We start from the raw sequence: 25,491 nt of genomic DNA, 5'->3' as shown, positions 1-25,491 counted from the left end.
GATGCTTTTGATGCTTTTGATGCTTTTGATGCTTCAAGCCATCTATATATAAATTTGACATTCAACTCCAAGCCAAGCCAAAAACGCAGGGTAAAAGCCAAATGAGGTTAGCGTCTACAAACCACATAGTCTTTGTCAACTTATGAATTGATAATAGCGTTCGAGGCAGTCTCGTTCATTCTTGAAGCTAGCTATGTTCCTTACTTAGCGTCGCTGTAAATGGCAAAGTTGCCTAGCTGTTAGTTGCTGCTAGGGGCCTCAATTAGCACGGGTGTTATTCTAGAGACCTGGAATGTGTTGCTCGTCAACTATGAACAGAGGAGCACCCATGATAGCACAAGGACCACGGAAACCAAGCGTTGTAGATGAAGATTTAGATTCACTTAGTAGTATATTTGGAAGAAGACATTAGAAGTAAAAGAAGGCGTGTGGCGGTGGATGATGAAGTATATTTGCCACCCTCTCCTATACGAAGTAGAAGAGGTCGAGTACATTCAAGACTGTGTAAAAAGTACAAATAAAAAACTTCTATAGATTATTATATATATACTCCTAATAATACCAACCAACCCCTATTGCCGTCGTCCAGTTCATCTAACCGCAAAACACGTGCACAACCGACTCGTAAACAAAAGCCCGCCCCTTCGTCATCCGCTCTCCCGGCAACGCAATCTACAACGCACGTCAGCCAACCGCAGCCGCCATAGCCGTCTCAAGCAGAAAACTTTGTGCCTTGGCCGCCCCCCCGTACTGTGTATTACACGCACCGGTGTTCTTGGTAGTTCCGGCAAACCCCGAGTATTCCCGACTACCCTTAGCGACCAAAATTTTGGATTTGTCCTGGACGCAATTTCCACCCTTCTCATTTGCACATCATCAATTCAATCCAAACAAATCCACCTTCTCATCTGTTTTGTATTGTATTGTCCTGTGCCCCCACGCACCGTCGCAGAGCCATCGCATTGTACTCTGTATCTCCACTCTAGCCAACTAATACCCTCTTCCTTTCGTTTGCGCCCGTATCTACACATCCATCACAATGGCAGCTCCTACGACACCGAAGATTGACGCCGCCATCCAAGAGATCGCTCCCCAGAAGCTCTCCGGTGTTCAACTCTACTCCAGATTCGCCTTGGCTGGTGCAGTCTGCTGTTCAGTTACCCACGGTGCCCTCACGCCCGTCGACGTGTAAGTCTCGAATTCACCCGGTCTTTGCGCGGACGACCGGGAATACCTGTCCCCCAAAGGCGTCCTTGTGCAGGATATGGGAGGTGTACCACATACTGACAAGACTTCTCTTTGCATAGTGTTAAGACAAGAATACAACTCGACCCCGTCAAGTTTAACAAGGGTCTGATTGGAGGTTTCCGACAGGTCGTTCAAAGTGAGGGAGCTGGTGCTCTCTTGACCGGTTTCGGGCCCACCGCTGCTGGATATTTCCTCCAGGGCGCTTTCAAGTTCGGAGGTTATGAGCTATTCAAGCAACAATCCATCAATATTCTCGGATATGAGACCGCCTCCAATAACCGCACTGCCGTCTACTTGGCCTCCTCAGCGCTTGCTGAGTTCTTCGCCGATATTGCCCTCTGCCCTCTTGAGGCTACCCGTATCCGTCTCGTTTCCGAGCCAACTTATGCCAGTGGCCTCATTGGTGGCTTCGGCAAGATGCTGAAGAACGAGGGTATCGGTGCGTTCTACGCAGGCTTCGGCCCTATCCTGTTCAAGCAGTAAGTTTTTTGTCTCGTGAACCTACTAAATATAAATACTGATAAGGGATATAGGGTTCCATATACCATGGCCAAGTTCGTCGTTTACGAGAAGGTCTCCGAGGCCATCTACCAATCAGTCGACAAGAAGACCGCCTCCGATGGACTGCAAACCTGTATCAACCTGGGCTCTGGTCTTATCGCCGGTCTCGCCGCTGCTGTCGTCTCTCAGCCAGCTGACACCATGTTGAGCAAGATCAACAAGACCAAGGGTCTGCCAGGAGAGGGTACCACCAGCCGTTTGATCAAGATCGCCAAGGAGCTTGGTTTCCGTGGTTCTTACGCTGGTATCGGTGCTCGTCTGTTCATGGTTGGTGAGTAGCACATTCTAGTACCCCAGAAATTAAACCTGTACTAATAGAGACCTATAGGAACACTCACAGCCGGACAGTTTGCTATCTACGGCGACGTGAAGAAGGCGCTTGGCGCAACTGGAGGCGTAGAGATCTCGAAATAAATCGATTAAAAGTTATAGAACGCATTGAGAGGTGGTTGAGGTGGATAGTGCATTTGCTCGGTTTTTTTTTCTGGGCTCGGGATGCATCGTTTGGGCTGGTTTTGGTGGTCTGCTCAACGCTTTTTCTCGAGCATAGAACGCCCTTGTAGGGGGTTTGTAATAATAGGCCCTGCTGCTACAATGAATAGACGTTGGGATTCTCGGATTTCATGTTATGCTGCTGTGTAATTTGATTGTTGCGGGGCGGCCCTTGGCCTCTTTTCGATGTTGATTGAAATAGGCGAGGTGAAGCCAAACCAGCAGAGTACCTGGGCGAAAGCGCGATTCGCAACAGCAGGCAGCTCACAGTAGAACATAAATGCTACACTCTTAATACTGTAGTATTAATGTCTCGGATGTTGAAAGTTGATGTTGTTATAGCAATGTCTCAGACGTTCTGAGATATCCTTAACCACTTATATTTAGGTACCGTAACTCTGTACCATCGGGGGGTCTAGAAAGTAAAATAGTTGATTTAGGGGCATTACTACGTCTTTCTTAATGTCGGTATGCTGCTTCTATTGTCTATGGCGAGGGCAAGTTCTGGCCGAAGGCTAGTGTTACAGCAATGAATCCCAAATGACGACAGGGGAATACGGAGGTTGCGATCTTGAGATCGTACAATACAGCGGAACCCAAACCTTCTTTTCGAGGAGTGCAAAATATGGGAACCATGTCGAACGACCTCGGCCGCTATAAAGATCGGGAAATATGACCAAAAGTTTACGGATGGTAGGGTTCTGTACAATAATCCTATACAACTCGCCAAACGAGAGGGATCGGTGATATGGCCGGATGGTATGAAAAGTGCTGTGTTTGTTAGAATTGACGGACAGCGCCCCTGGAGGTGCCTTCAGAGGAAACCTAATGGATTTTATCTCCTAAAGCACCAGCTTTATCAATTTTCGAGCTCCACCGCTCCTCTGCAAAGTGAACTCCATAAACTCCAACCATCACCCCTCTCGGTCCCTCAAGCATGCCTGATCCTATGTGGAGCAACTCTAGCAAAAAATCGGGAGGTGGAATTGAGTAGTTTGGTGGTATGGGGAAACAATAATACACCGTCGTTTGGGGGTTCATCCAAAGCAAACGCGGGATTATCATCTCTAGGGCTATCAATGGCCGATAATCCAGGTAAAGCGATAGGGCCCGCTGGTGGCGTTGAGATGGCTCAAAACTTGGAATGGGAGCTAAACTAGGCACCACCAAAACACCCCGATGGGACTTCGTACTTACGGAATGTAATCCCCGGAACCGTTTGTAAAATAACCAAGGTAGTAAGGTACAGTACATTACGAAGTACTGATTGTGCGGCAAATGATACTTGCACAAGCACCGCCTCCTATGTAAGGATGGTGCAGGTCGAGCAAGTAGTTTAGTAATAATAATAAGCTTTTGGGCCAAGCTTCAAGCCCGTTTGCATCCTAGCTTGTCAGGCCTGCAACCGGAGAGAACCCGCCGCCAACAGCGGCCCCAACCACCTCCTGCTATCCACCTATTACACTTACCGTACTTACTGTACCAAGTAGTGCCTACTACGTACATGACATACGATGTACATAAACCCCGCTATGCGCCCTGGTCGGCCACCCTGATATGTCCCCAGCTCGACGCTGTCAAATCTTCACATTCACCCCGCGACCTCCAACCTTCAATCGCCCGTTCTACTTTCTAATTCTCATTCCAAAACGAAGGATCTCTCCATATCTTCCACCTCCATCTCCTAGAATCAACCCCACTAGCTCGCAATCATGGTTCACCTCTCCACCGTCCACAAGGACAAGGCCATCAAATCCGCCGCCATTGCGCGGAAGGAGAATGCCACGACGGAGGCCCAGAACATGGACATGTTCACGGCCAGTGTTTACGGATCGAAGTTTGCAGCTGAAGCTCTGCCCAGTCATGAGATGCCAGAGGGCGAAATGCCAAAGGAGATTGCTTATCGTATGATCAAGGATGAGCTATCGCTCGACGGAAACCCAATGCTCAAGTAAGCTGGATATACAACACCTCGAATTGATATCATGGATTATGCAGCTTGCTAATATACCATTCACAGCTTGGCATCCTTTGTAACCACCTATATGGTATGTACCAGTCCCTTTTATACCCCTGAAGTAATAACATCCAAAGCCGGCTAACCCGTAGTAGGAACCGGAAGTCGAACAATTGATGACCGAATCCTTCCCCAAGAACTTCATTGACTACGAAGAATATCCCCAGAGCACAGATATCCAGAACCGCTGCGTGTCCATGATTGGCCGCCTGTTCCACGCACCAGTTGGCGAAGGATCCGATGCTGCGGTTGGCACATCCACCGTGGGTTCCTCCGAGGCCATCATGCTGGCAGTCCTAGCCATGAAGAAGCGCTGGCAGAATGCCCGTAAGGCAGCTGGTAAGCCCACGGATAAGCCCAATCTCATCATGTCATCGGCGGTGCAAGTGTGCTGGGAGAAGGCAGCAAGATACTTTGAGGTCGAGGAGAAATTCGTCTACTGCACGCCAGAGAGATACGTGATTGATCCTGAGGAGACCGTTAATCTCGTCGACGAGAATACCATTGGGATTTGTGTGATTCTCGGCACAACATATACGGGCGAGTACGAAGACGCCAAGGCAGTCAACGATCTTCTGGTCAAGAAGAATATTGATACCGTTATCCATGTTGATGCTGCTAGCGGTGGCTTTGTGGCACCATTTGTGGTACCCGATCTGGTGTGGGATTTCAGACTTGAAAAAGTTGTTTCAATCAATGTCTCTGGTCATAAGTACGCCTTTCTCCCTCATACTTCGAAGATTGCGAGCTAACTTTGTAAAAGATATGGGCTGGTCTATCCAGGTGTTGGCTGGACTGTATGGCGAGGACCGGAATATCTTCCCAAGGAGCTCGTCTTCAACATCAACTATCTAGGTGCCGATCAAGCTTCTTTCACACTTAACTTCTCCAAAGGTGCTTCTCAGGTTATTGGACAGTACTACCAGCTGATCCGGTTGGGCAAGCACGGATATCGTGCGATTATGACCAACCTCACCCGTATCGCGGATTATCTCTCTAACTGTTTGGAGGGAATGGGATTCATTATCATGTCCCAGAAGTCAGGCGCGGGTCTTCCCCTTGTCGCCTTCCGCCTCGACCCCAAGACGAACAAGCATTACGACGAGTTTGCAATTGCCCATCACCTCCGTGAGCGATCCTGGATTGTCCCTGCATATACCATGGCACCCCACACCAACCAGCTCAAGATGTTACGAGTAGTGGTCCGTGAAGATTTCTCTAGGGCCAGATGCGATCAACTCATCGCGGATATCAAGCTCTGCATGGGAGTGCTCGATTCGATGGGTAAAGACTCGATCAAGATGCATAACGACTTGATTCAAGCTCACCGTACTCACGGAGCCAAGAGACAGCATCACCTGAACTATAGCAACGAGAAGCATAGCCTGCAGGGCAAGACTGGCAAGACACATGCTCCTTGTTAGAGTGTTGGTGCATGAAAACCATGGGATACTGGAAAGGGCGGGCTTTATGGACGCTTGAATATATTATGTGACTGCTACGTTATTTGGTACCCGGGGAGGGGGGCGGGTTTGATATCGTCTAGGCTGGGAAATGCGTCCTCATTAGTTGGCTTAGATTCATATATACAAAAATGGAGGGAGGGTTTTTTACGATGCTAATTAACGCCCAGCAATCGCTGGAATGGTGATTATAAACGTGGACTCTAAAATCACCTTGACACCCCTTTTATGAGAAAATATCAATAACATACGTGCCATATATGAATCTCATTGATAATAGAGCCTCTAAGCTCCTGTAGCTACTCATTACACTTGAACAAGGGCGGGCAGAATTGATGGAGGACGGTAACTAGGAATTGCCTGCGACTTGAATTTTCGTCACAACTAGGGTATGATTGAAATAGAACGGTCAGTCATTTGGGGCGCGTATTTACATTTCAAATAAGCACCTAGAAGCAATAAGTAGAGCTCTAAGGTGCCAACTCGGGGCGAGAAAATATTTGTTTGTTTGTATTCCCTATTCTCCTTGATGATTCTCCTTCCATTCCTGTAACACCTCCACAACAGCATGGTTCTTGCGGAATCCCGCCAGACTGAATGCATCGTGATTTCCGTAGATATCTTTGATTGAGGGGTCGGCACCTCGTTCGAGTAAGAAACGAACCACAGCTTCATGACCAACATGCCATCTGGCTGCGTAGCAGAGAGGTGTCCCCCAATGATCAGGAAGTTTTTCTTCGGTATCCAATGTATTAACATCAAGGCCAAGGTCGTCCACGAGGTACTTCACCATCGCCATTCGAATACCTCCACCGGACGATGCACCATCGACAGCACGATGTAGGGTGCGTGGGCCCAGCTGAGCTCCTCGGGAACGGAGAAGTTCGAAGGTGGAAATCATGCCTCTGCAAGCAACCATATCTAGGATTGGTGGGCTCTCATATGGGTCGGTGTACATGCCCTCCACCTTGGCACCGTGGTCGAGACACCAGCGCACAAGAGATTCGTCATGGCAAATATGTTGTAAGAGGCATTTACCCTGTCCCACGCCATGGTCGCGCGAGTTCTGATTAATATCCCACCCATGGTCGACGAGGACTTGGAACATCTCGGTGGATGGGTTGTGCGCTACTATGAAAGGGGAAACGGTATCAAGAGGTGCGTCTTCCTGCTCAATCAAATATCGCGCCATGTCGACGTGACCGAAGTCAACTGCTCTAGCCAGGGCCCAGGAGAGCAAGGCTTGGTTTTTCTCCCCTTTGGAAGCGGCCAGTTCGAAGCCCTTTGATACTTCAGCTATATCGTTCGATCTGCAGCCATTTCTGATGATCATACGAAAGTCCGGCTTCCTGACCCGAGGTGCACTTGTAGATGGCTGGGTGGGCGAAGTTGCAGCAGCTCCTCCCTCAGTGACATTGTCAGAGGCCATGGTGCTGGATTGAGTCTGGCAGTGTTCGACCAGGGTGGTCTTGTTGGTTGAGACGGAGGGAGTTGGTAATTTTCTCTGCCTCTCAGGCACCGAAAGAAAAAGAGAAGCAAGTGTCTTGCAGTATTGCACTCCTCCGTGGTGAATCAAGACTATCAAAATACAGACCTATTAATGGGCCGCTCGTGCTATTCTAGGATTTCCACATGCTATTAAGATGGAACACTTACATAAAAGCTAACTATATTATATAAACTTAACTGCGCCCCGAAATATCCCACAACGGATGAATCGGATACTCTGTACAGGAAATGAGAAGGACACTCAATAATTCTGTGAGCGCAATTAACCAGTTACAAGCAGCAGGGAAAGACTCCTTTATGGTTCTCTAGAGCCTGGGCGAGAATGGTCTTAAGAGTAGTGGCCGGGCTTAGAATCCTCAATTGTGCAACAATGTCGGAGCCAACCTGGAGATGAGTTGTTGTGGCATGGCGCCGCGTGCGGCGTGTTGATGGCAAATTGTCCCGCTTGAAACTCGGCACAACCGCACAAGAACCCAGCAGTTCCTTTTGACTCTAAAGATAGTAGAGGGGCGTCGATTCAAACTGGGCTTTCCTGGGTTATCTTTTAAACGTAACAGTTGGGAACTGCAGGAATAGCCCTCTCCGGTCAGCGAGCGATTGACGCTGTAACGACTTGGAAGTGTACGAAATCGTGGGCAGTGCCAAGGCCCCCAGGCAATGGAACAAGCCCGCGCTGGAGTCGCTTAGCCGCCCCGGGCGTTTTACCGATTGACTCCGTCTCCTTTTATTTCTTCGTCTAACTTTATGTCAACCGACCTCTCACGTCAGCGCCTACAAGCTATGCAACGCACCACTCTAGCCTTGGCCTTGCTCCTGCAGGATGAACAGCTATGCGAGATAAAGCTTGGAGATCTTTTTTTCCCCAGCCTCATCCGTCATCCGATATGCTATTATTCGTTTGTTGCTGCAAAAGGCCAGCGTGATTTGGTACCCTAAAACAGGCTTCCACCACAACGCTTATCCTAGGCCAAGTGGCCTGCTCCTCCAATCTGTAGATATAGTGCAACTAGGGAGGAGATGGGTATGAGGAATATGATACGACGACATGTGGATTCCATCGTCCCCTACCTATTGCACTACGTACAAGTTCATCGCCACGATGCTATGAGACAGATACTCATTGCCGGACTTGGCTGTACCAAAATAAACATCAAGTGTACTGGCTAATTACGGCCCCTATCAACATGCCCCTCGATCCACAGAGTTTCCATAAGCCCCCAGGGCTCCAGGGCTCCAGGAGCATGAAAGCCTAATGCCCTTTTAACTATATATCTTGCCATTCTTTCTCTCACGTCTTTCGTCCTTCAGGGGCTTTCCCACCGTCAGTCATTTTCTTTCATTGACTCCGCCTCTAGTTACTCATTACAGTCATGATGTACATTTCCAATTTTCTGCTTTTGTTTTCCTACGTTCTACAGGGTAATGCTTCGCCCCTACAACACCAGCGACGCGGTCCCAGCAGCGTCGCCTCCGAGCTCGTGGTGACCGCATCGACTGGTGCCCACTCAGTCGTTACCTATTATCCAAGCCGAGTATCTGACTCCTCCTTATGGGCCCTCACCACGCCTACCACTCTCTCGTCTGGTGAAATCGTTTATCCCGGAGGGTATGAATGGGCGGAGTCGGGCGTCTCAACGCCTCAACCTTCTGCCATACCACCTAATGTTCCGTTCCCAAAGCCTGGCAGCACCTTCGTTAGGCATGTACCCGGAACTAGTATAATAGAGCCCACCTTGGGTACCGGTCTATCGCCGCCCTTCCCAACAACAACCAGCTCCTCCCTCTTCACAAATCGCACATTAGCGCCTCCTGGAGTTGAAACAGGCGAAACAACCGGACCACGCCAATCTACACCTCCTACCGGGACGGGATCAAGCAGTTCCAACTCTACCTCTGCGACTGGGTCACACACATCCAAGTCTGCTAAGTCGGGATCAAGCAGTTCCAACTCTACCTCTGCGGCTGGGTCACACACATCCAAGTTTGCTAAGTCAGGATCAAGCAATTCCAGCTCCACCCCTCCGTCAAATATACCCATCGCTACTGGAACGGGATTAAAGGCTACTAGACCCATAACTAAGACTATATCAAAGGCTTCTAGCTCGACTACCGTGGGAGACCCTTCTCCCCCCGCTTCGACTTCCAAGACGTCTGCGAAGTCCCCTGACGGCGCCTCGGACCTATTTACTTTTAGCGGCACTTGGAGTGCATCTCCTACCGCATCGACGGTGGGCTTCCCCATCTTCATCGCACCTACGACGACGATATCGGATACTGCAGCCACATCGGAAGCAGCCCTTTTGGGGGGTTTGTTCTTTGCACTCAGCTCCAACAGGCAATGGGTCACTGATGCCAAGCTGAGATCCCAATACATCGACAGTGTGAAGAAGACGAAGGATGAAACAATCGCCCTTTTCGGCGCATTGAAGGTCAAACCCCCTGCGGACCCAGCTTGCTCAAACACGAAGAGAAAGAGGAGTGTGATCTCAGAGGTGGAACCTCGAGCATTACTTGCCAACAGGAGCTTAATATCGGGCATCACAGATCTCATTGGGGATGCCGCCAAGCTTGTTAGCTGCGCTCTCAACGTGGTGACGAACTTGGTCGAAGCTGTTGAAGCTCCTATTCCACAGATCGGCGTAATCCAGACTCTTACAGATACTCTCGCAGAAATCGCTGAAAACCTAAAGAAAGGGAAGGAGAAGGATAACCACGATGAGCCATCCTCCACAAAGGAGCAGGAGTCTAAATCAAGTACATCGTCATGCACTAGCAGCACAGAGGTGCCAATTTGTACCAAAACGATCTCGCTCTCCACCTCATTCTTCCCTGGAGGCACGAGTAGTTCTTCGGTGGCGACGATTACTACAATGGCTTGCACCACAACCACTGTCAAGGCGTGCAGCGCTGCTGGGACCACAACAACCACAACAGCTTCAACGTCGAGCTCACCGAGTCCATTTATCTGTTCACCAGATTGCACGAAGTGTCTGGCTGGCGATGTCCCTGCTCCTACAGCCACCCGAAAGCCCGCCAAGCGTAGCATTCAACTAATAAACAAGCGGACTTTGTGGGAGAAACAAGATTTCAGTAGTCTCAACGAATTTTATTTAGAAGCTCGTAAGTAATCTTGAATTGTTACCATTAGGTCGCACTAACACCGAAATTAGTAGAAGAAAAACGAGAATCGACCCAAACGGAGTTAAATCACCGAAGGTCGGGCACCGGCTCAAGTGCTGTAACTAATGACTGGGATAACAAAAAACGACATCTGTTTACTAGTGGCCTATTTGGTTGTACTTCAATTATTATTGTTTCGGAAGCAGGAGTGTGGTTTAGTCATCATTGGGAATCCCCATCATTCATGGCTGCAAAAGACTCGGATTTTAAGAGGGAGGTACTCGATGCAATCCGCAACGGGGATACAGACAAGATGCCTAGTCCATTCCCCTTAGCAGTGGACGGACAGAAATTAGGCCCTAAGACTAATCGCCAAATATTCATTAGCACGCCAAAGAATGTAACCACGGGAGACCTTGAGTACAAGGATCGAGTCGGAGAGGTGGTAGAACTTCTGACAGGACCAAGCGCCCCCTTCAATGGAGTTTCCGTTACTATCCGGAGCTATCTAAAGCCAGTACGGAAATCAAATGACGATGATGGAACGGCTGCGATGGCATACACTCCTAACAGCAAAGTTCTTATCCAGTACGACAACGACCAGAAGGATGGCGAGAAGGATCCGCCTAAGCAACAGGCCATTTATCGAGTGTGGTTGGAGGAACAGATGTATGAACATAGATGGAATGCAACAACTGCACAGCTCGGTACTTGCTCTGCAAATCAGAAACGCCAAAACGGAGGTTCTTGCAAGAAGCCTACAAATGACATTTCGTCCGGAGGCAATGCTCCAACCGGCACTAATGGTGGGCCTCACCCCACCGGTACGGCCACTCAACGAACGACATCGCCATCGAAGCTATCCAGTGATACGATAATATCTACAAAACTCTCTACGCTGGTGACATCTCCATCTCCATCCTCAAAGCCAAAACCATCATCGACAGCACCAAAACCGAAACCATCACCAAAACCAACACCAAAGCTTACCTGCAAGGGCATCAACAATGCAAAATGGGTTTCTCATGATGCCATGGCCAAGGGCATCAAGAATTACTGTGCTGATGCCGGCAAGCAAGGCACCCAGGATAAAAGCTCCGGAGGAATTCAGCGAAGTTACAACAAAGGTACTAATACCGAGTTCAGAATTGCGATCGACTGGCCACCAGGAACCGACATTGGACTTACTGAGGCGGACTGTAATGACAAGATGAAAGATATAATGGATAGTAAGTGCCTAATCTCCTCTTTCTACTTGCAATGGACCATGTACTGATACCCGTACTTCAGACTGCGATGGTAAGAACCCCGATAACCCCATGAACTGGAAACATGGCGGCAAAATCGAGAACGGCCCTGCCACATATCAAATCGAACCTGTTGCTACCCGTTACTTAGCAGGCCGCTGCAGCATGCATGTTGTCGAACATGAGAGCTGGACCGGCATCGATGGACCCGGCACGGAACGACACTGGAAATTTCATGTGGAAGTCACGGCCAAGGATAGTGCTGGAAAGAAGATTGGCGGGACGACCAAGAAAGAAGAAGCTGGGGACGGAAAGCCGTATGTCTTGAAGGATGTCTATTATGACGGTCTATCTTTTATACCCGAGGCAAGGGACGATTACATTCAGTTCGACCTAGGTAACCAGGCTTGGACCACGAAGGAGTCGCAGTGCACTGTGGGTGGATTTAATCGGAAGTTTACCCCTCAGGTATGTACAAACCTTTTCTCTCACGCGGAGGAACACCATGCTAACGATCGATGCAGCATCGCGATATGGATTGTACTTTCGATTGTTAGAGATTCCATTTTATGTCTTATTTAGAGTTTACATTATTCACGGAGTTCGTTGAACAATACTCGTGTCATCTGGACTATGATAGATATAGTCTCAGAGGTCATTATATTAGAGTGAGATAGCGGGATAGAGCTTCTAGCCAAATAGAGGAGGCAGGTGACCAAGGCCTGGATAATCAGTTCCCAAGGTCACTGCGGGATACATTCGTGGTAGGACCACGACTTTGGAGATTGAAGCTCTTGCAAGTTGAATGTAACATTATTTATACCAATGCCATATCTAGACTGATTTCTGCCTGGAGCACGTCAAATTCCCCAAAACTCAAATTATGTCCAATCCCGAGGTACCGTATACCTTCAATCCCAACAGCTTTAAGAATTGGAATGAGGATGTTCATTTGCTGGTTATACTTAGAGTGCCGTGGGGGGCAAAGTTTGGTCAATTTGTTTAGTTCTGCCTCAAAAACAAGAGCCTATAGTAAAATATATCATGTCCCATGGCCAAGTAACCTCTATGGTCGTTACAGTTGTCACCTTAACAACCTATATTCGCGTTCTAGGAAGAAATTTGTGGGGCTCGATCTTGAGTTACCTACTGGGTATACGAAATTAAGCTTTGGATTTCCCCGGAAATAACTGTAAGAAATTAACCATGCTTACGTTACTACATAAGGTATCCATTTTTCTGAGCTTTTTGGGGACGGAGGAGGGACTAAATTGATCAATCATCTGTCGCATGGTAGTATGGCTCCCTAAAGCGTCGAATGTGGTGATTGTGATTTCCTCATATCCCAAGTTTATTGCGCAATGGCACGTGTAGCATTTCTGGCCTTTATAACTTGATTTTTCGAGGATAACCATTTTCTTCATTTCTTTATTTATCTTGATTTATAACTTGGCAAAGAAAGTTAAGTGACTTGTCGGCTGCCAAAATTGTCCGCTTTCCTGTTTCCATTCCATGAGATACGTAGTACGAAGAATACATTTACTACCACAACACCTATCCGATTGGTAGACCACCAAAACAACTGCACTAAATGTTGATGTTGGTTGTACACGCTGGTCTCAACCTCTTGCTCTTGAAGAACTCATAATCAGGCATCGCGTTCCTTACATGTTGCTCGATCTCCGCACCGACGTCTTCTCCAAACTCTTCTTTCCACTTCTTGGCCTCTACATCAATATCTATGTCCGAAGAAACATTATTTGTGTTGATACCATCCGAGCTGTTCAATGTTCCAAGCATCGTTTTCATCCCTTTAGACATCTTTTCCAACTGCTCCTGGCTTACTTTTTCCCACGAGAATAGTAACTTTGTTTTGTCCAACCCCATCAGCTCACAGAACCGTATAACAACCTCGGGCTGTTTGATGATGTCGTCTGCTTCGAGAACCAGTGGCCAAGTGGTGCCGTCGTCTCCCACAGGTTCGGACTCGCTCAACAAGTTGGCATAGTAGTCATAGAGGGAGCGGCTCCACTTGTAGGTCATCTGCACTTTCCGCTCTGGCGATACCACAGTGAAAACATCTGTCAACTTGCCCATCTGCCTTTCAAATGAAGGAAATGAAAGTGCGGGATGCCTGACGAGGAATGCCGGTAGGAGGGTGTTGAGGAACTGGTCTGGCAGCATCGTCTCGTTAAGTGACGAGCGCATTGGTGTTTCGTCGATTGAGTTGGCCATTTGGAGAAGCCATGGCTCTTCTCTAACCTCGTCGTTTGGGAACATCATTTTGCAGATATTAGTCGGTTCAGCAAACATAGTGGAATGCTCTTTGATAAATGCTATTTTCCCACTGTCCTGAGCACCGTTTACGTATTTTTGGAATTCATCGAAGCCAGCTTGGTAGACTTGCTGCATTTCAGATCGTTCTTCCTCCGTCCATTCCTTCATGTGCTTCTCGCGGACCATAAGGTCGTTGGCTTTCATGATCGAAGGCAAGAAGTAGTAGCCACCTTGAGGTGGTGGCTTGGCCAGTTCAGGCTGGTTTTGCAAATTCAGAATCCGCACAAGCAGATTCGAAGCCGTCCGCGGGCAGCTGAAGAGAATGAATCGGCGGGGGCGTGCTGGCTCCATATTTTCCTGTGCGGTATTGTTTATTGCTTGAACTATTCAACGGCTTCTCTCTCAAATAGTTTTTGCAGGTGAGAATGTCAAGATGAACCCACAGGTTGCATCAATTTATAATGAAGCCTCCTTGCGGATTTTACCCACCCTGTAGAGCGGCTGCCGGTAGCGGATTTACGATGACACAGTGAAGAGGCCGCTTCATTAACCTCACCAGGGAACGAGCCTTCTCGGGCTCATCGGACAGAACTAGTACCGGAGGGGCAAGAGCACGATTGGTGATCGATAAATCCGGTGCCAACCTCGCGGACACTTTACTCGAGAAAGGCCAATATTCCTCGCGTCTTCGGTGTTAGCAGCGGCCGACTAGAGCGACCTCGAGCCGGCAAATGGGATCATTCATGCAGGCTGATGTTATTTGTCAAGGAAAGCTGCATTCGACGGGGAGGAGAACCTGGTAGGTCTGTTTCTCTTGTACTGTACGGAAATTTTAGCGCAGTGATTCAAGGACACTTGGATTTAGAGCGGTGAGCTCTATTCAACGTATCGGAACCTATCCACCTTGGCTTGTCTCATTCAGCAAGCACGAGTACCCGGTATGACCTCAGCGCCACTTCTACCATTTCTTTTGTGAGGGTTTTCTCAATACAAACGCATATTATTGGGGGCCTTCCGAATGGCCAACTGACGCACTTTTCATAATGGGGCATAATGGGTTTGCCAAGCAGAAAACGAGAGCAGGCGACGGTCTTAAGATCTCCGGCCCGGGCCGCAATCCGAATGGCCTATTCTGACAAGTACCGAGCCCCCAGTGTCATACCATCACAGATCACCTTGAATAGCATAACGGAAACCTACTCTCCAGAGACTTGCTTCAAATATCTGCTTAACAAAGCCTACGCCCACCTAGAGTATGGTACTTAAGCCCAGGTGCTTTGAGGGTAAATGTTAGCGGGCTTGATTTGCAGGTGAAGAGGTAAGTTGGTATCTGCAGGTACGGAGTATAAGGTACGAAGTAATACTTTGCACATGCACTCCGATTATAGCCGACGTTGAAGACGAGTCGGGTCAGACGACCCACAATGGGAGTATGCGAATTGACAAGATCTCAGCATTACCTGGCAGGAAAAGGAGTCAAAAATTATTATGATGGAAATCATTTTTTTCACATACCCCAAAAGCAAAAGAGTTCAGCCCCGTCGAATGCCCACATCTCCTGTCGAATCTGTCGATTCTCGTGTTTTGTCGATTGAGTCCCTATCGATCCACCCGGGCAGACAATCTGACCTGAAACACCTAGTCAAGTGGCCGCCTTTTGTCTTCCTTAAAATAAATATATAACGGCCAGGCAGAAGGGCGGTAATGAGATAGGTCTGTAGTTAGACCAAATCATTTTGTTTACTTCGTTTAAGGGCGATACCGACGAATAAGATTCTTCGCCAGAATTTCTTAATGAATCAAGGACTGGCAGAACGGTGTTGAACCTAGCGTTTTAAAGAAAGCTTCCTTGACTCAGGCACTTAGTATCATTGTCATACAGCCATATGAGGTATATGAGGTATGCGCAGCCTCGACTCCTGCACTTAGCTATCCTGACTGGTATCGATAGGGGCTATTCTATCTTATAGGAACCGGCTGAGGAAGAAGACTGGGAGGAAGCGCGCTATCAAGTCGCTCACAGAGCCAGGAACCAGGAACCCATTATCACAACCGGCCTCGCGTTGTCACTAAGGGCCAAAGCTCGACGTTTACTTTTCTTTGCAACTTCTGCAAGCTGATTAGAACAGGATAATTCTTGGGTGCATAATCGTCAAGTTCTTCTTGTGGCACAAGGTACGCCATGATATTACCTTGGAATTCCACGAATAGTAAGTAGTGGCTCAGGTTACAAAAACAACAATTGTTTACCTATCATGGAACGAATTTAGGAAGTGCATCTCCTATTGGAAATTGAGGCGCTGCGATATACCCGGTGTATCTGTTTCTTTTGAAGCTTTATTTATATTATTACCCCTCAGGGTTGTATCGTAGTGGCTCCCACCCCCATTAGAATACTGATCAAAGGGCCCCATCGACATTCCAACTGTAAAAGAGAATCATGTTTTGCAGTCTATGGGCGGGATATATCTGTACAAATTTCTAATCCTTCTATCTCGAAACGCCTTTTAACCCCCGATGAAGGGAGATCCGACCAGTATCTAAGCAAATGAGGGCCAATAATACACATACCGCTAGTTCGTAGAAAGGCATCAATGTAGCGGTTTTTTCTCAGGTGTGGTAGGTGTGGCGTTTCTCGGAGTACTCTCTAATGAGGTCTCCTTATCCAATGGAACCGCCTCTGCTAGCCCATTCTCTTGCGCCGCCTCCTCTTCTGCCTGCTTTGCTTCAAGTTCCCCTGCCGCTCCGCCTTGCCGCTTGTTCTTCAGGTTCTTCCACTCCATGGTTAATCCTGCAATTATTGTTGCAGCTGATAAGCCGACGGCGACTTTCAGCGTATCAGTGAGCGCGGTATTATATGCCAACAGTACAGCATCCATCATTTGAGGAGGGACTAAATTTTTCAACTCTGTTGCACCCGTATTGATGATTTGGGAGGCGGTAAAATTGCCAATTTCGCCGAGATTGGAGACCAGCGACTGCGTGAAGACTGTTTGTCCAATGACGACAAATATGGCGCCTCCTAAGCCCTGCATAAAGAACATTAGAGACACACCGGTCATAACATCTTTATCCTCAAGACAGGCCTGGGCTGCCATCGAGGCTTGCTGCATACCGAGCCCCAAGCCAAAACCATAGATAAATTGGTAGCCGATCCACTTCGATGATGAGCTATCAGGTTGTAACGTGGTCAGGAGCCCGGCACCAATGGACGAGATAATCGAAGATGCAATCAGCTGCCCAACGTAATATCCCGATTTCTGGGTTATGGCACCGCTCAATATGCTGGCTACCACGAGCGAGAGAACCAAGGGGAGCGTGTCGATTCCAGACTTTTCGGCTGTCACACCCTTGACGGCTTGGAACCAAAGAGGGAGGAAGTAGATGATTACCATCATTGACCCGGGAGATACCATGGAGAAGAATGCACCGGAAGCGATACTACGCTGTTTGATTATGCGGATGGGCACTGTAGCTCGGTCGCCAGACTTGAATTGAATGGCCACGAAGATACTAAAGAGGATGCCGGCTAAGATGAAGAGAACGATGATTCGAGCATTGGACCAACTATAGTTCGTCCCGCCCCATTGTAATGCCAACAGCAGGCAAACGATGCCGGGCAAGAAGACAGCGCTTCCGTAGGGGTCGAGTTTCATGATTTGCTCTTTGACTGTGTCCGTATTCTTGCTAGGAGGCGTCGTAAGGATAAAAAGAATGATAGTAGCCACCACGGCGCCGATTGGGAGATTTCTAGGTATGGTCAGATTATTTTGTTCAAAGGAATAGCATGTATTAACATCTAGGGTTGGGCTGGCGTTGGTGATTCTAGGTGACAGCTTAGAGGCAGGATATACGTACATCCAGAAACACCACCTCCATGTAACTCTCGTCGTGAAGGCACCTCCAATGAGCGGCCCACAGACGGACGCAACGCCGAATACTGCGCCGAATATCCCCTGGAACATGGGCCGTCTGTGAAGCGGGATCGAGATGACCATTGTAATAACGCACCCGCTGAATATCCCAGCGGACCCCAAGCCAGCTATTATTCGAGTTAGCCCCCGCTTCGATAGATGTTGGAAGCGACATGTGTTGGAACGGATAGGTGTTGGAAGGGGTTGGTATATTCTTACCAACAGCTCGGCCAATAATGAACGCCACGGAGCTTGGAGCTGCTCCACATACAGCAGACTATATAATCATTAGAGAGTTCTCCAGAAAAATCAAATGGCATATAGCGTGTCAAGTACTCACTCCAACTTCAAAAATCAATATCGATGAGAGCAAAACCCATTTCGCTGAATAGAAGGTATAGATACGTCCATATATAAGTTGGAACGCGCAGAGCGTGATCAGGTACGAACTTGCATACCAACCCACATCATTAATGCTGTGGAAATCATCTGTGATCTTGGGAATAGCTGTCCCAATGATCGTCCGGTCCTATGTTTTAGCTGATTAGCGCTAGAAGGGAAGTGGAAGGTAGGAGGGAAGTTTGATGGCTGGCGTACAAGTGCTACAAGGAACATGGCAAGGTAGAGTGCTGCCATGATCAGGGTAAGCTTGCGCCAACCTGGATATTGGGGTTCATCTTCTGTGGAGGAGGTTGCGGTTGCGCCCGTTTTCTCCACGTCGATATGAGACAGTGCCTCTGGCGATTCTTTGGCGGAAGACATGTTGAGCAGAACGCAAGACAATGTTGGATAGCGATAAAAGAAGCCAAAAGACGGAATCCGGACACTATGCCGCTTGTTCAAGTGCAAAATAATAAAACGTGTTGTGGAGATATGGAAAGCAAACACAAAGGTTGGGCTTCATGTTTATTTAAGTCGCCTGCAGCCCTCAGCGAGGATCGCGATATATTGGCCCTTCGGACCTGGGACTTTTCCGCGTAACCTCCCCGGGAGAAGACAAGCTTTTCAGACTCCCGAGAGGGATGGTGGTGTTGCTGCCACTGGCTGCAGCTTCAACATGGGGGAGTCCGACGACAGCGAGGCGTCTTGAAGATGTCTCTCGGGGCTTTATTTGCTCGGGACCGACGACGCGTTGCCTCCGAAGGCCCTTTCTCTATTTCTTCGTCGACAGCCACACAGCACCTCGCAATACGAAGTAGTCCAATCTCTACAATATCTGTGCCGCTCAAAGTCGCTGATGTATAGAGGCATTGAGACAAGCCTCATCTTATTACAGTATGTATCGCAGGGGAGGTGCGTCGTAACTGTACACTAATACCAACGCCTGATAGTACGAACGCAAGCCCATAGCTAGTCGGGGCACTCATCCTCCGTGTGCGACAAAACAGGACTGGAGTACGGAAAACGTTCGCACCCGAGAGGGCGCCCATCACGGGACTTTGAACTGTTATATCGGATTCTAGAAATACATACAGGGCCTCCAGCGCCTTTCGAGGGCTGCCTTAACTCCCGAGACCCCGAAGGCCCCGAAGATACCACTAAGAGGAAACACCCAGGACACCCATCTTTCAATTTAGCCGTCTTACGGAATACCATCAAGATGCTGGCATCTCCATCACAAACACCTGAGTCGGCGCCAGAGAGAGAGCCAAATCCAACCGCAGTGCCGGTTCCAGCTTCCAAGATCACCCGAGGCCATTCTTGTGTTTTATGTCAACAGCGCAAAGTCAGGTGCGATCGACTAAAGCCGTGCGCCAACTGCTTGAAAGCTGGGGCAGAATGCGTGGCTAGCACTCCCACTCTCCCACGCCGCCGAAAGCGGAAGCTCAATGAAATTGATATTGGGGCCAAGCTTCGCAAATATGAACAGTTGCTTAAGAAACATGGCGTGAAGATCGAGGAAGATGGCGGCAGTGCTGCGGTCGAGGAGCTCGATAATTCATACCGCGAGGATGGCGCCCAGGCCGCCCTGAATATGACGGTTCCTAGACCCCGCAACGCAGAGCCGGGTGCATTGTTCACTGACAAAGAGAACTCGCGTTACGTGGAGAAGTATGTCCCGAAGCTCTTAAATTTTGCAATTTGTTGACAGATATAGTACCCTATGGGAGAATTTGAGGGATGAAATTCAAGATCCAAATGAAGCCATCCCCGGCTCGTCGTCTTCTGATGACGAGATCAATGATTCGAATATATACCCAAATGCCGAGAGTTTACTCGTGGGCCATGGATCATCTTCGAAGAATCTGGCGTTATTGCATCCGCCACCAGTACATCTTTTCATGATGTGGCAAACATTTCTTGTCAATGTCAACCCTCTAGTAAAGATGTTTCATGCACATACAGTACAACAAACGATTCTAGATGCTAGTGCGGACTTGGAGAATGTATCGCGACCTACCGAAGCTTTGATGTTTTCCATTTATTTGCTTGCAGTTACCTCACTAGGTAATGAAGAGTGTGAGACCATGTTTGGAGAGTCGCGAGCTGTCCTGCTTGGCAAATATTCTCACGCGGCGCAACAAGCTTTAATAAATGCCAAATTTCTCAAATCTTTGAATATGGCGACGCTTCAGGCTTTTGCGCTTTATCTTGTAAGTCTGCCCCTTTTGCATTGGAATACATCTGCCATATCACCACATCCCTCGCTCTCTTGAGTAATCAAATGCCTGATGAGGCGTCTGTGATGAGTTAATATATGGTGTATCAAGACGATGGGAATCTCTCATGCCAGTTATCCCCAAAATTGAGACTGGGCTAACACAATGTATGCAGCTTGGAGTCCGCAGAGTCTACAACCCTAATTCTTTTTGGGTCCTCACAGGTGTAGCATCTCGAATCGCACAAAGATTGGGATTACATCGCGATGGTTCTCATTACAAAGAAATCTCGGTATTCGATGCCGAGATGAGAAGGCGGACATGGTGGCAAATTGTCTTCCTTGATGGCCATGCTTCCAAACTTGCTGGTGCAGGCTTCCCTATTTGGTTTGGGAAATTCGATACAAAGATTCCTCTCAATATTAGCGACAGCGATTTGAACCCTACCATGAAAGAGCCACCAATGGAGAAGGAAGGGGCGACTGAGATGATATTTTGCTCCATACGGTACGACGTTGCTCAAGCTATGCGTGACGTGACCAGTCGTACCAAAGGTGGTGGCAATGATGATGCGAACTGGCAGGTACCCAAGGGTCCCGAGTTCATTACAGTGAAAGACAAAGCGATCGATGAACTTGAAGCACGATTCGAAGTGAAATATTTGCGGTACTGTGACCCGTCCATCCCGCTACATCTTACCGTAATGTATCTGGCGAAATCGGTCATATGTACAATGAGAATCATGGCTCACCATCCTCGGCAATATCCCGATAAAGGAGCCAGCATGCCGCAGAGCGAAAAGGATATGCTGTTCAGAGAGAGCCTGAAAGAGCTGGAAATTGACAACCTTGGCCATAATATAAAGGTCGTTAAGGGGTACTTATGGCATATTGAAAGCCACTTCCAGTTGGACGCGTTCATATACCTACTCAGCGAGCTGCGCTATCGTCTGACGGGTGAGTTGGTGGAGCGAGCATGGCAGCAAGTGAAAACATCATTTGAGTATCATACTAATGTGCTCACGGACACCAAAAACTCATTATATTTCGCCATAGGGAACTTGGCCCTGAAGGCATGGCGTAAGAGGGAGGACGCTGGCCTTGCTACCCAGGGAGGGTTTCAGATTGAACCTCCTCAATTCATATCAACACTACGAAGACAACGAAATATTTCAGACTTACCACCAAAGACAACAAGCGATGCAAATAATGAACTATTTTCAAGACCTCACCGTGCTCTCGGATATCCTACCGATGCCGTGGGCCAAAATACAATGTACCAGAACACCGTGGATCAATTCGCCGATGTCAATTTGAGTTTTGATGTGGTAATGCCTGACATTACACCTGTGGACTGGGAGTATTGGCAAACTTTGATGGACGGCGATCTTCCGGCGTATAGTGACGGGCAGATTTTCCTCAATTAATATGTGTATCCAAGCTGGCCCAATGGTCGCGCGAGTTGCGTACGAATACACAGGCACCTTACATTAAGGGCATAATGAGATCTCTCCACATATCTAGCTTGGGTATCTTCGGAGATTCTCGTGGGATTTATTGGATGATTTTGTCTTGTATATATGCACCTCAGCCTCGGTTCTTTTCATTGGTCAATCACCCACATTCATGCATCGACACAGCAGCACTACGTTGTTTGCATCTGATGGATTTATGCAAGCCTCGTCGACATTACTCAATGAGCTCAGAGAGTAGCCACATCATACATCACTTCCCCACCAGAGGCCACTCTCCCTTTCCTCTTGTGTGCGGCTCAACTCGTTTTCCCTACACACCGGGTAGGATCCAGTACACAAGGCTCGATCTGCCTCACAAGCCGGGCGATCAACCCCCCAGACTATGTTTCGCCCTTATTCAAGCATACAAAAGCCCAAGGCCTTTTATGTTGTTTTCGTCTTCGTCAAACATTCCCCCCCAAAACAACTGCCATCTCAACCCACACGGATTATTATATTCTAATAATGGCACCGTTTCCGCTCTGTCTTCCTAGGACTCAGCCGTATCTCCAAGAAAGGCAGGATGGAGATTCGACCTATCAGATCACTATGACGATGATAGGCCCGATGACGACCTGCACCACAGTGATCAATCTTGGTGGAGCTACACCCATAGCGACAGAACATCCACCGACAGCATCCCCGCCTCTTGTCACGGACCCCCCTTCAGCGCGCTCCCCATCTCCTCAACTAGTTAACCCCACTGAAGAGAAGAGTGACTCAGGTCTCGTTGCAGGAGCTCTCATCGGCTCCGCCTGCGGATTCTTCATCCTACTTTTTATCCTATATGCATGCTGTACAAGGTCTCGCTCCAGAACCTGGAGCACCACCCGCTCTTCTAGGTATTACGGTAGCTCGCAATCCTCACTGGGTAGTTATGGACGCGGTAGTTCCCGATCAAGTCGACTCCACTTCCGGGGTGGTGGTGGGAGTGATTGGGAAGGCGGGAATCATAGGGTGAGGCGGCCTGAGAAGGCGAGGGTCAGGGGTCAGAGGAGGACGATGAGCGAGAATGATAGTGATGCTGTTAGTAGCAGTAGAAGCCACAGAAGAAGGCGATCAGGAAGGCGAGGGAGTAAAGTGAGTAATGGGAGCGGGCTAGCGGGATGGTATTTCAAATCCATGAGCGGCGCCAGTTCGAGGGGTAACCATGAGTCTGAACGGAGGAGGAATGCTTGGAGGGATGGCAGGGCGAGGATCCAGACACTTGATGATTGAATGTTTTAGACTGGCAGCGAAGGAAAATAATGAAGCAGCGTCACGCTTGGGGATATTATACGTTAAATCTATTTTGCACCCTATTTATTCTCCATCCGGCGTGTGTTGTCACATACATACATGCCACTTACACCAAACATGATTTCCTAGAACTATCAGATAGTAATTCTAGAAGATGATATCTCCCCCAACGAGCAAACGAACGTAGGTTTTAAGCCCCGACGAATTACACATCGACATCGGCTCACCCTTCTATACCTAACAAGCCTCTCTTTCTACTAAACTATTTATTACGAACAGCAGAATTGTGCTTTTCTGAAGTTTTGTGCATTTTCCTTTTGCGAGGCCCGGGCTGAAGCGAGGTGTATTTAGGGGGGAGGTGGAAATCTCGCTTGACAATTAGCGATCATAAGGGGAGGGAGCCTTGCGTCTTTGACGCTCCTTTCTAATATCGCGGTATTTGAGAGTTGGAAATGGATGGAGGAATGGGGCATTGGTATATATTCTCTCGGCTCCTTGTTAAAGGGTGAGTGTTTATGCACGTAGTATATGTAGGAGGAATATGATACAAAAATAAGCACAAGAAAATCCCCACGGGATCAAGGGACAAACTCTTAGAATCCTAACCGAAAAGTCCTAATTCGCCCAATCTCTAGGGCACTATATCACAGTATAAAAACTCATAAAAACAACCTGCGTTCCTCCGGCATTCTAATACTCCCAAACCCTTCCAACGGAAACTCTAAATAACACCCACAATCCAAAAGCTAAGGATAATACTCAGTCATCTCTGTACACCTCATATGCGGAAGGTCCTTCTCGACAGCCTTCCAAAACTCCTCACCCTTGGGGTCATCCATGGCATTCCCGCGCTGCATCTTCTCCTCGTACTCTTCACGGCTCTTCCCAGCGTAGTGATGTAGCGCTATCCTATCCCGCGTAATCGGCGTCCTGTACGCCTCGGAATCGATGGTATCGCCGTGTTCGCCCACAGTTCTGGACCCATCCTTGAGGACCCATAGGTGCGGGTTGGCCGGCCTCACGGCGTGCGAGACTCGCACGATGGATTTGACGTGGCGGTTGAATGAGTTCGCGCCCTGGCCCTTCAGGTCGTCCCATATACAGTCGATGAAGCCCTTCCGTGCGGATTCAGGCCGTGTTAGCAGGCCGGAGGACGTGTGCATACGCCAGTTCACGCCCAAGGACCCGATGCTCTTGTCCTGCTCCAGCTCGGATAGCATATCCGTCAGCGTCTGGTTCCCCGTCATCTGGAGGAATTCGTCGGCGTCTAGGAACGCCATCCATGTATGATTCGCTCCATAGTTTTCGATGCACCGCATGTAGATGTCGAGTTGTTGGGAATGGCTGGTGCCGCGGGTGCTTTCGTCTTGCATCTCGAATGTTATGGTTTCGCGAGGAACACCAAGTTCGGCATCCGGTATTTCTGATAGAGGGGGGTCGGAGGCGTCGTCCATGATGTAGAAGTTGCGGATGCCGAGGTGGTGATAGTGGTGGATGAGGAACTCGGGGAGGTCTTTGCGCTGGTTCTTGACGGCCATGCAAATGGCGACGTAGTTTTCATCCTCAGTTTCCGATGCTATTGCTGGAGTCGAGGGCTGGGTGTCTGGTGGTTGAACTTCTGGCTGGGACGAACTTGAAGTTTCTTCATCTGGCTTCTGATCACCTACCTCTGCTGGCTCCCCTCCAGGGCGTGTACGGTCTGGTATCGCATCGAGCGGGGAATCATAGTCGACACCGAGCACAGGATTCGGCTCATTAATACGATACGGGTCATCAACACGACCGTCATATTCGCCAAGAACCGATGGTGACTTCTGCGTTGCTGGCTGCTCTTGCGGAGCCTCCTCCGGAGGGGTAATAGGGTTCGGAGTCTGGGAACGGGAGTGATCGTCTGTGACGAGGAGATAGAAAACCATAAAACAGACCGTCGCACTCAATATGAGGCGCCAGTTCAGAGACTGGATGCTGGTCGCGATGGACCGCATCATGCCTCCATGCGAATGCGACAGGAAAGAAACATGAGGGAAAACTTATGGAATTTCCTTACCTCTCCCGTACCCATCCATACTCTCTCTCAGACTCTCTGCGGCACGGCTTTGGGCCATCAAGCCTAATTATTATTATGGTGCCTTTCCAGCTCCCCCTTTTCCCAATGAAGGTTCTGTGGGGATTCCGTCATATCGCCAAACCTCTGGCTTGAGACACGCTAACTAGACCGAGTAAGGGTTTCGCTCTAGGATTCGACTCATTAGCGAGCTACTCGCGGCACAGCTTAGCAGCTTAACTAATAC

General features: G+C 48.7%; 9 protein-coding genes across 9 annotated transcripts; 5 read left to right on the top strand and 4 right to left on the bottom strand.

The window, feature by feature from the left end:
- Nucleotides 1-1,039: 1,039 nt before the first annotated feature.
- Nucleotides 1,040-2,223, top strand: BP5553_03830 (Mitochondrial carrier; the record flags this gene model as incomplete). Its single annotated transcript, XM_032012453.1, has 4 exons — nt 1,040-1,188; nt 1,308-1,727; nt 1,782-2,080; nt 2,138-2,223. 4 exons carry the CDS (start codon nt 1,040-1,042, stop codon nt 2,221-2,223), a joined length of 954 nt encoding a protein of 317 aa, XP_031872146.1.
- Nucleotides 2,224-4,013: 1,790 nt separating this feature from the next.
- BP5553_03829 (Glutamate decarboxylase) lies at nt 4,014-5,742 on the top strand (the record flags this gene model as incomplete). The annotated part of the gene is made up of 4 exons (XM_032012452.1): nt 4,014-4,252; nt 4,322-4,349; nt 4,414-5,030; nt 5,082-5,742. 4 exons carry the CDS (start codon nt 4,014-4,016, stop codon nt 5,740-5,742), a joined length of 1,545 nt encoding a protein of 514 aa, XP_031872145.1.
- Nucleotides 5,743-6,298: 556 nt separating this feature from the next.
- On the bottom strand, nt 6,299-7,210 carry BP5553_03828 (Uncharacterized protein; the record flags this gene model as incomplete). Its single annotated transcript, XM_032012451.1, has 1 exon — nt 6,299-7,210. One exon carries the CDS (start codon nt 7,208-7,210, stop codon nt 6,299-6,301), a length of 912 nt encoding a protein of 303 aa, XP_031872144.1.
- A 1,450-nt stretch (nt 7,211-8,660) lies between these two features.
- Nucleotides 8,661-12,214, top strand: BP5553_03827 (uncharacterized protein; the record flags this gene model as incomplete). Its single annotated transcript, XM_032012450.1, has 4 exons — nt 8,661-10,410; nt 10,461-11,639; nt 11,701-12,125; nt 12,182-12,214. 4 exons carry the CDS (start codon nt 8,661-8,663, stop codon nt 12,212-12,214), a joined length of 3,387 nt encoding a protein of 1,128 aa, XP_031872143.1.
- Nucleotides 12,215-13,244: 1,030 nt separating this feature from the next.
- On the bottom strand, nt 13,245-14,285 carry BP5553_03826 (uncharacterized protein; the record flags this gene model as incomplete). Its single annotated transcript, XM_032012449.1, has 1 exon — nt 13,245-14,285. One exon carries the CDS (start codon nt 14,283-14,285, stop codon nt 13,245-13,247), a length of 1,041 nt encoding a protein of 346 aa, XP_031872142.1.
- Nucleotides 14,286-16,525: 2,240 nt separating this feature from the next.
- BP5553_03825 (uncharacterized protein) lies at nt 16,526-18,610 on the bottom strand (the record flags this gene model as incomplete). Its single annotated transcript, XM_032012448.1, has 5 exons — nt 16,526-17,684; nt 17,793-17,976; nt 18,068-18,125; nt 18,189-18,377; nt 18,446-18,610. The coding sequence occupies 5 exons, from the start codon at nt 18,608-18,610 to the stop codon at nt 16,526-16,528; spliced, it is 1,755 nt and encodes a 584-aa protein (XP_031872141.1).
- An 838-nt stretch (nt 18,611-19,448) lies between these two features.
- Nucleotides 19,449-21,874, top strand: BP5553_03824 (uncharacterized protein; the record flags this gene model as incomplete). Its single annotated transcript, XM_032012447.1, has 3 exons — nt 19,449-19,900; nt 19,947-20,442; nt 20,624-21,874. 3 exons carry the CDS (start codon nt 19,449-19,451, stop codon nt 21,872-21,874), a joined length of 2,199 nt encoding a protein of 732 aa, XP_031872140.1.
- A 636-nt stretch (nt 21,875-22,510) lies between these two features.
- Nucleotides 22,511-23,179, top strand: BP5553_03823 (uncharacterized protein; the record flags this gene model as incomplete). Its single annotated transcript, XM_032012446.1, has 1 exon — nt 22,511-23,179. The coding sequence occupies one exon, from the start codon at nt 22,511-22,513 to the stop codon at nt 23,177-23,179; it is 669 nt and encodes a 222-aa protein (XP_031872139.1).
- Nucleotides 23,180-23,946: 767 nt separating this feature from the next.
- On the bottom strand, nt 23,947-25,185 carry BP5553_03822 (uncharacterized protein; the record flags this gene model as incomplete). Its single annotated transcript, XM_032012445.1, has 1 exon — nt 23,947-25,185. The coding sequence occupies one exon, from the start codon at nt 25,183-25,185 to the stop codon at nt 23,947-23,949; it is 1,239 nt and encodes a 412-aa protein (XP_031872138.1).
- Nucleotides 25,186-25,491: the final 306 nt, after the last annotated feature.

Source organism: Venustampulla echinocandica (genome assembly GCF_003357145.1).
Source record: "Venustampulla echinocandica strain BP 5553 chromosome Unknown scaffold_1, whole genome shotgun sequence".
Taxonomy (NCBI): domain Eukaryota; kingdom Fungi; phylum Ascomycota; class Leotiomycetes; order Helotiales; family Pleuroascaceae; genus Venustampulla; species Venustampulla echinocandica.
Note: the sequence above shows the minus strand (reverse complement) of the source record. Positions and strands in the feature narration are given on the sequence as shown.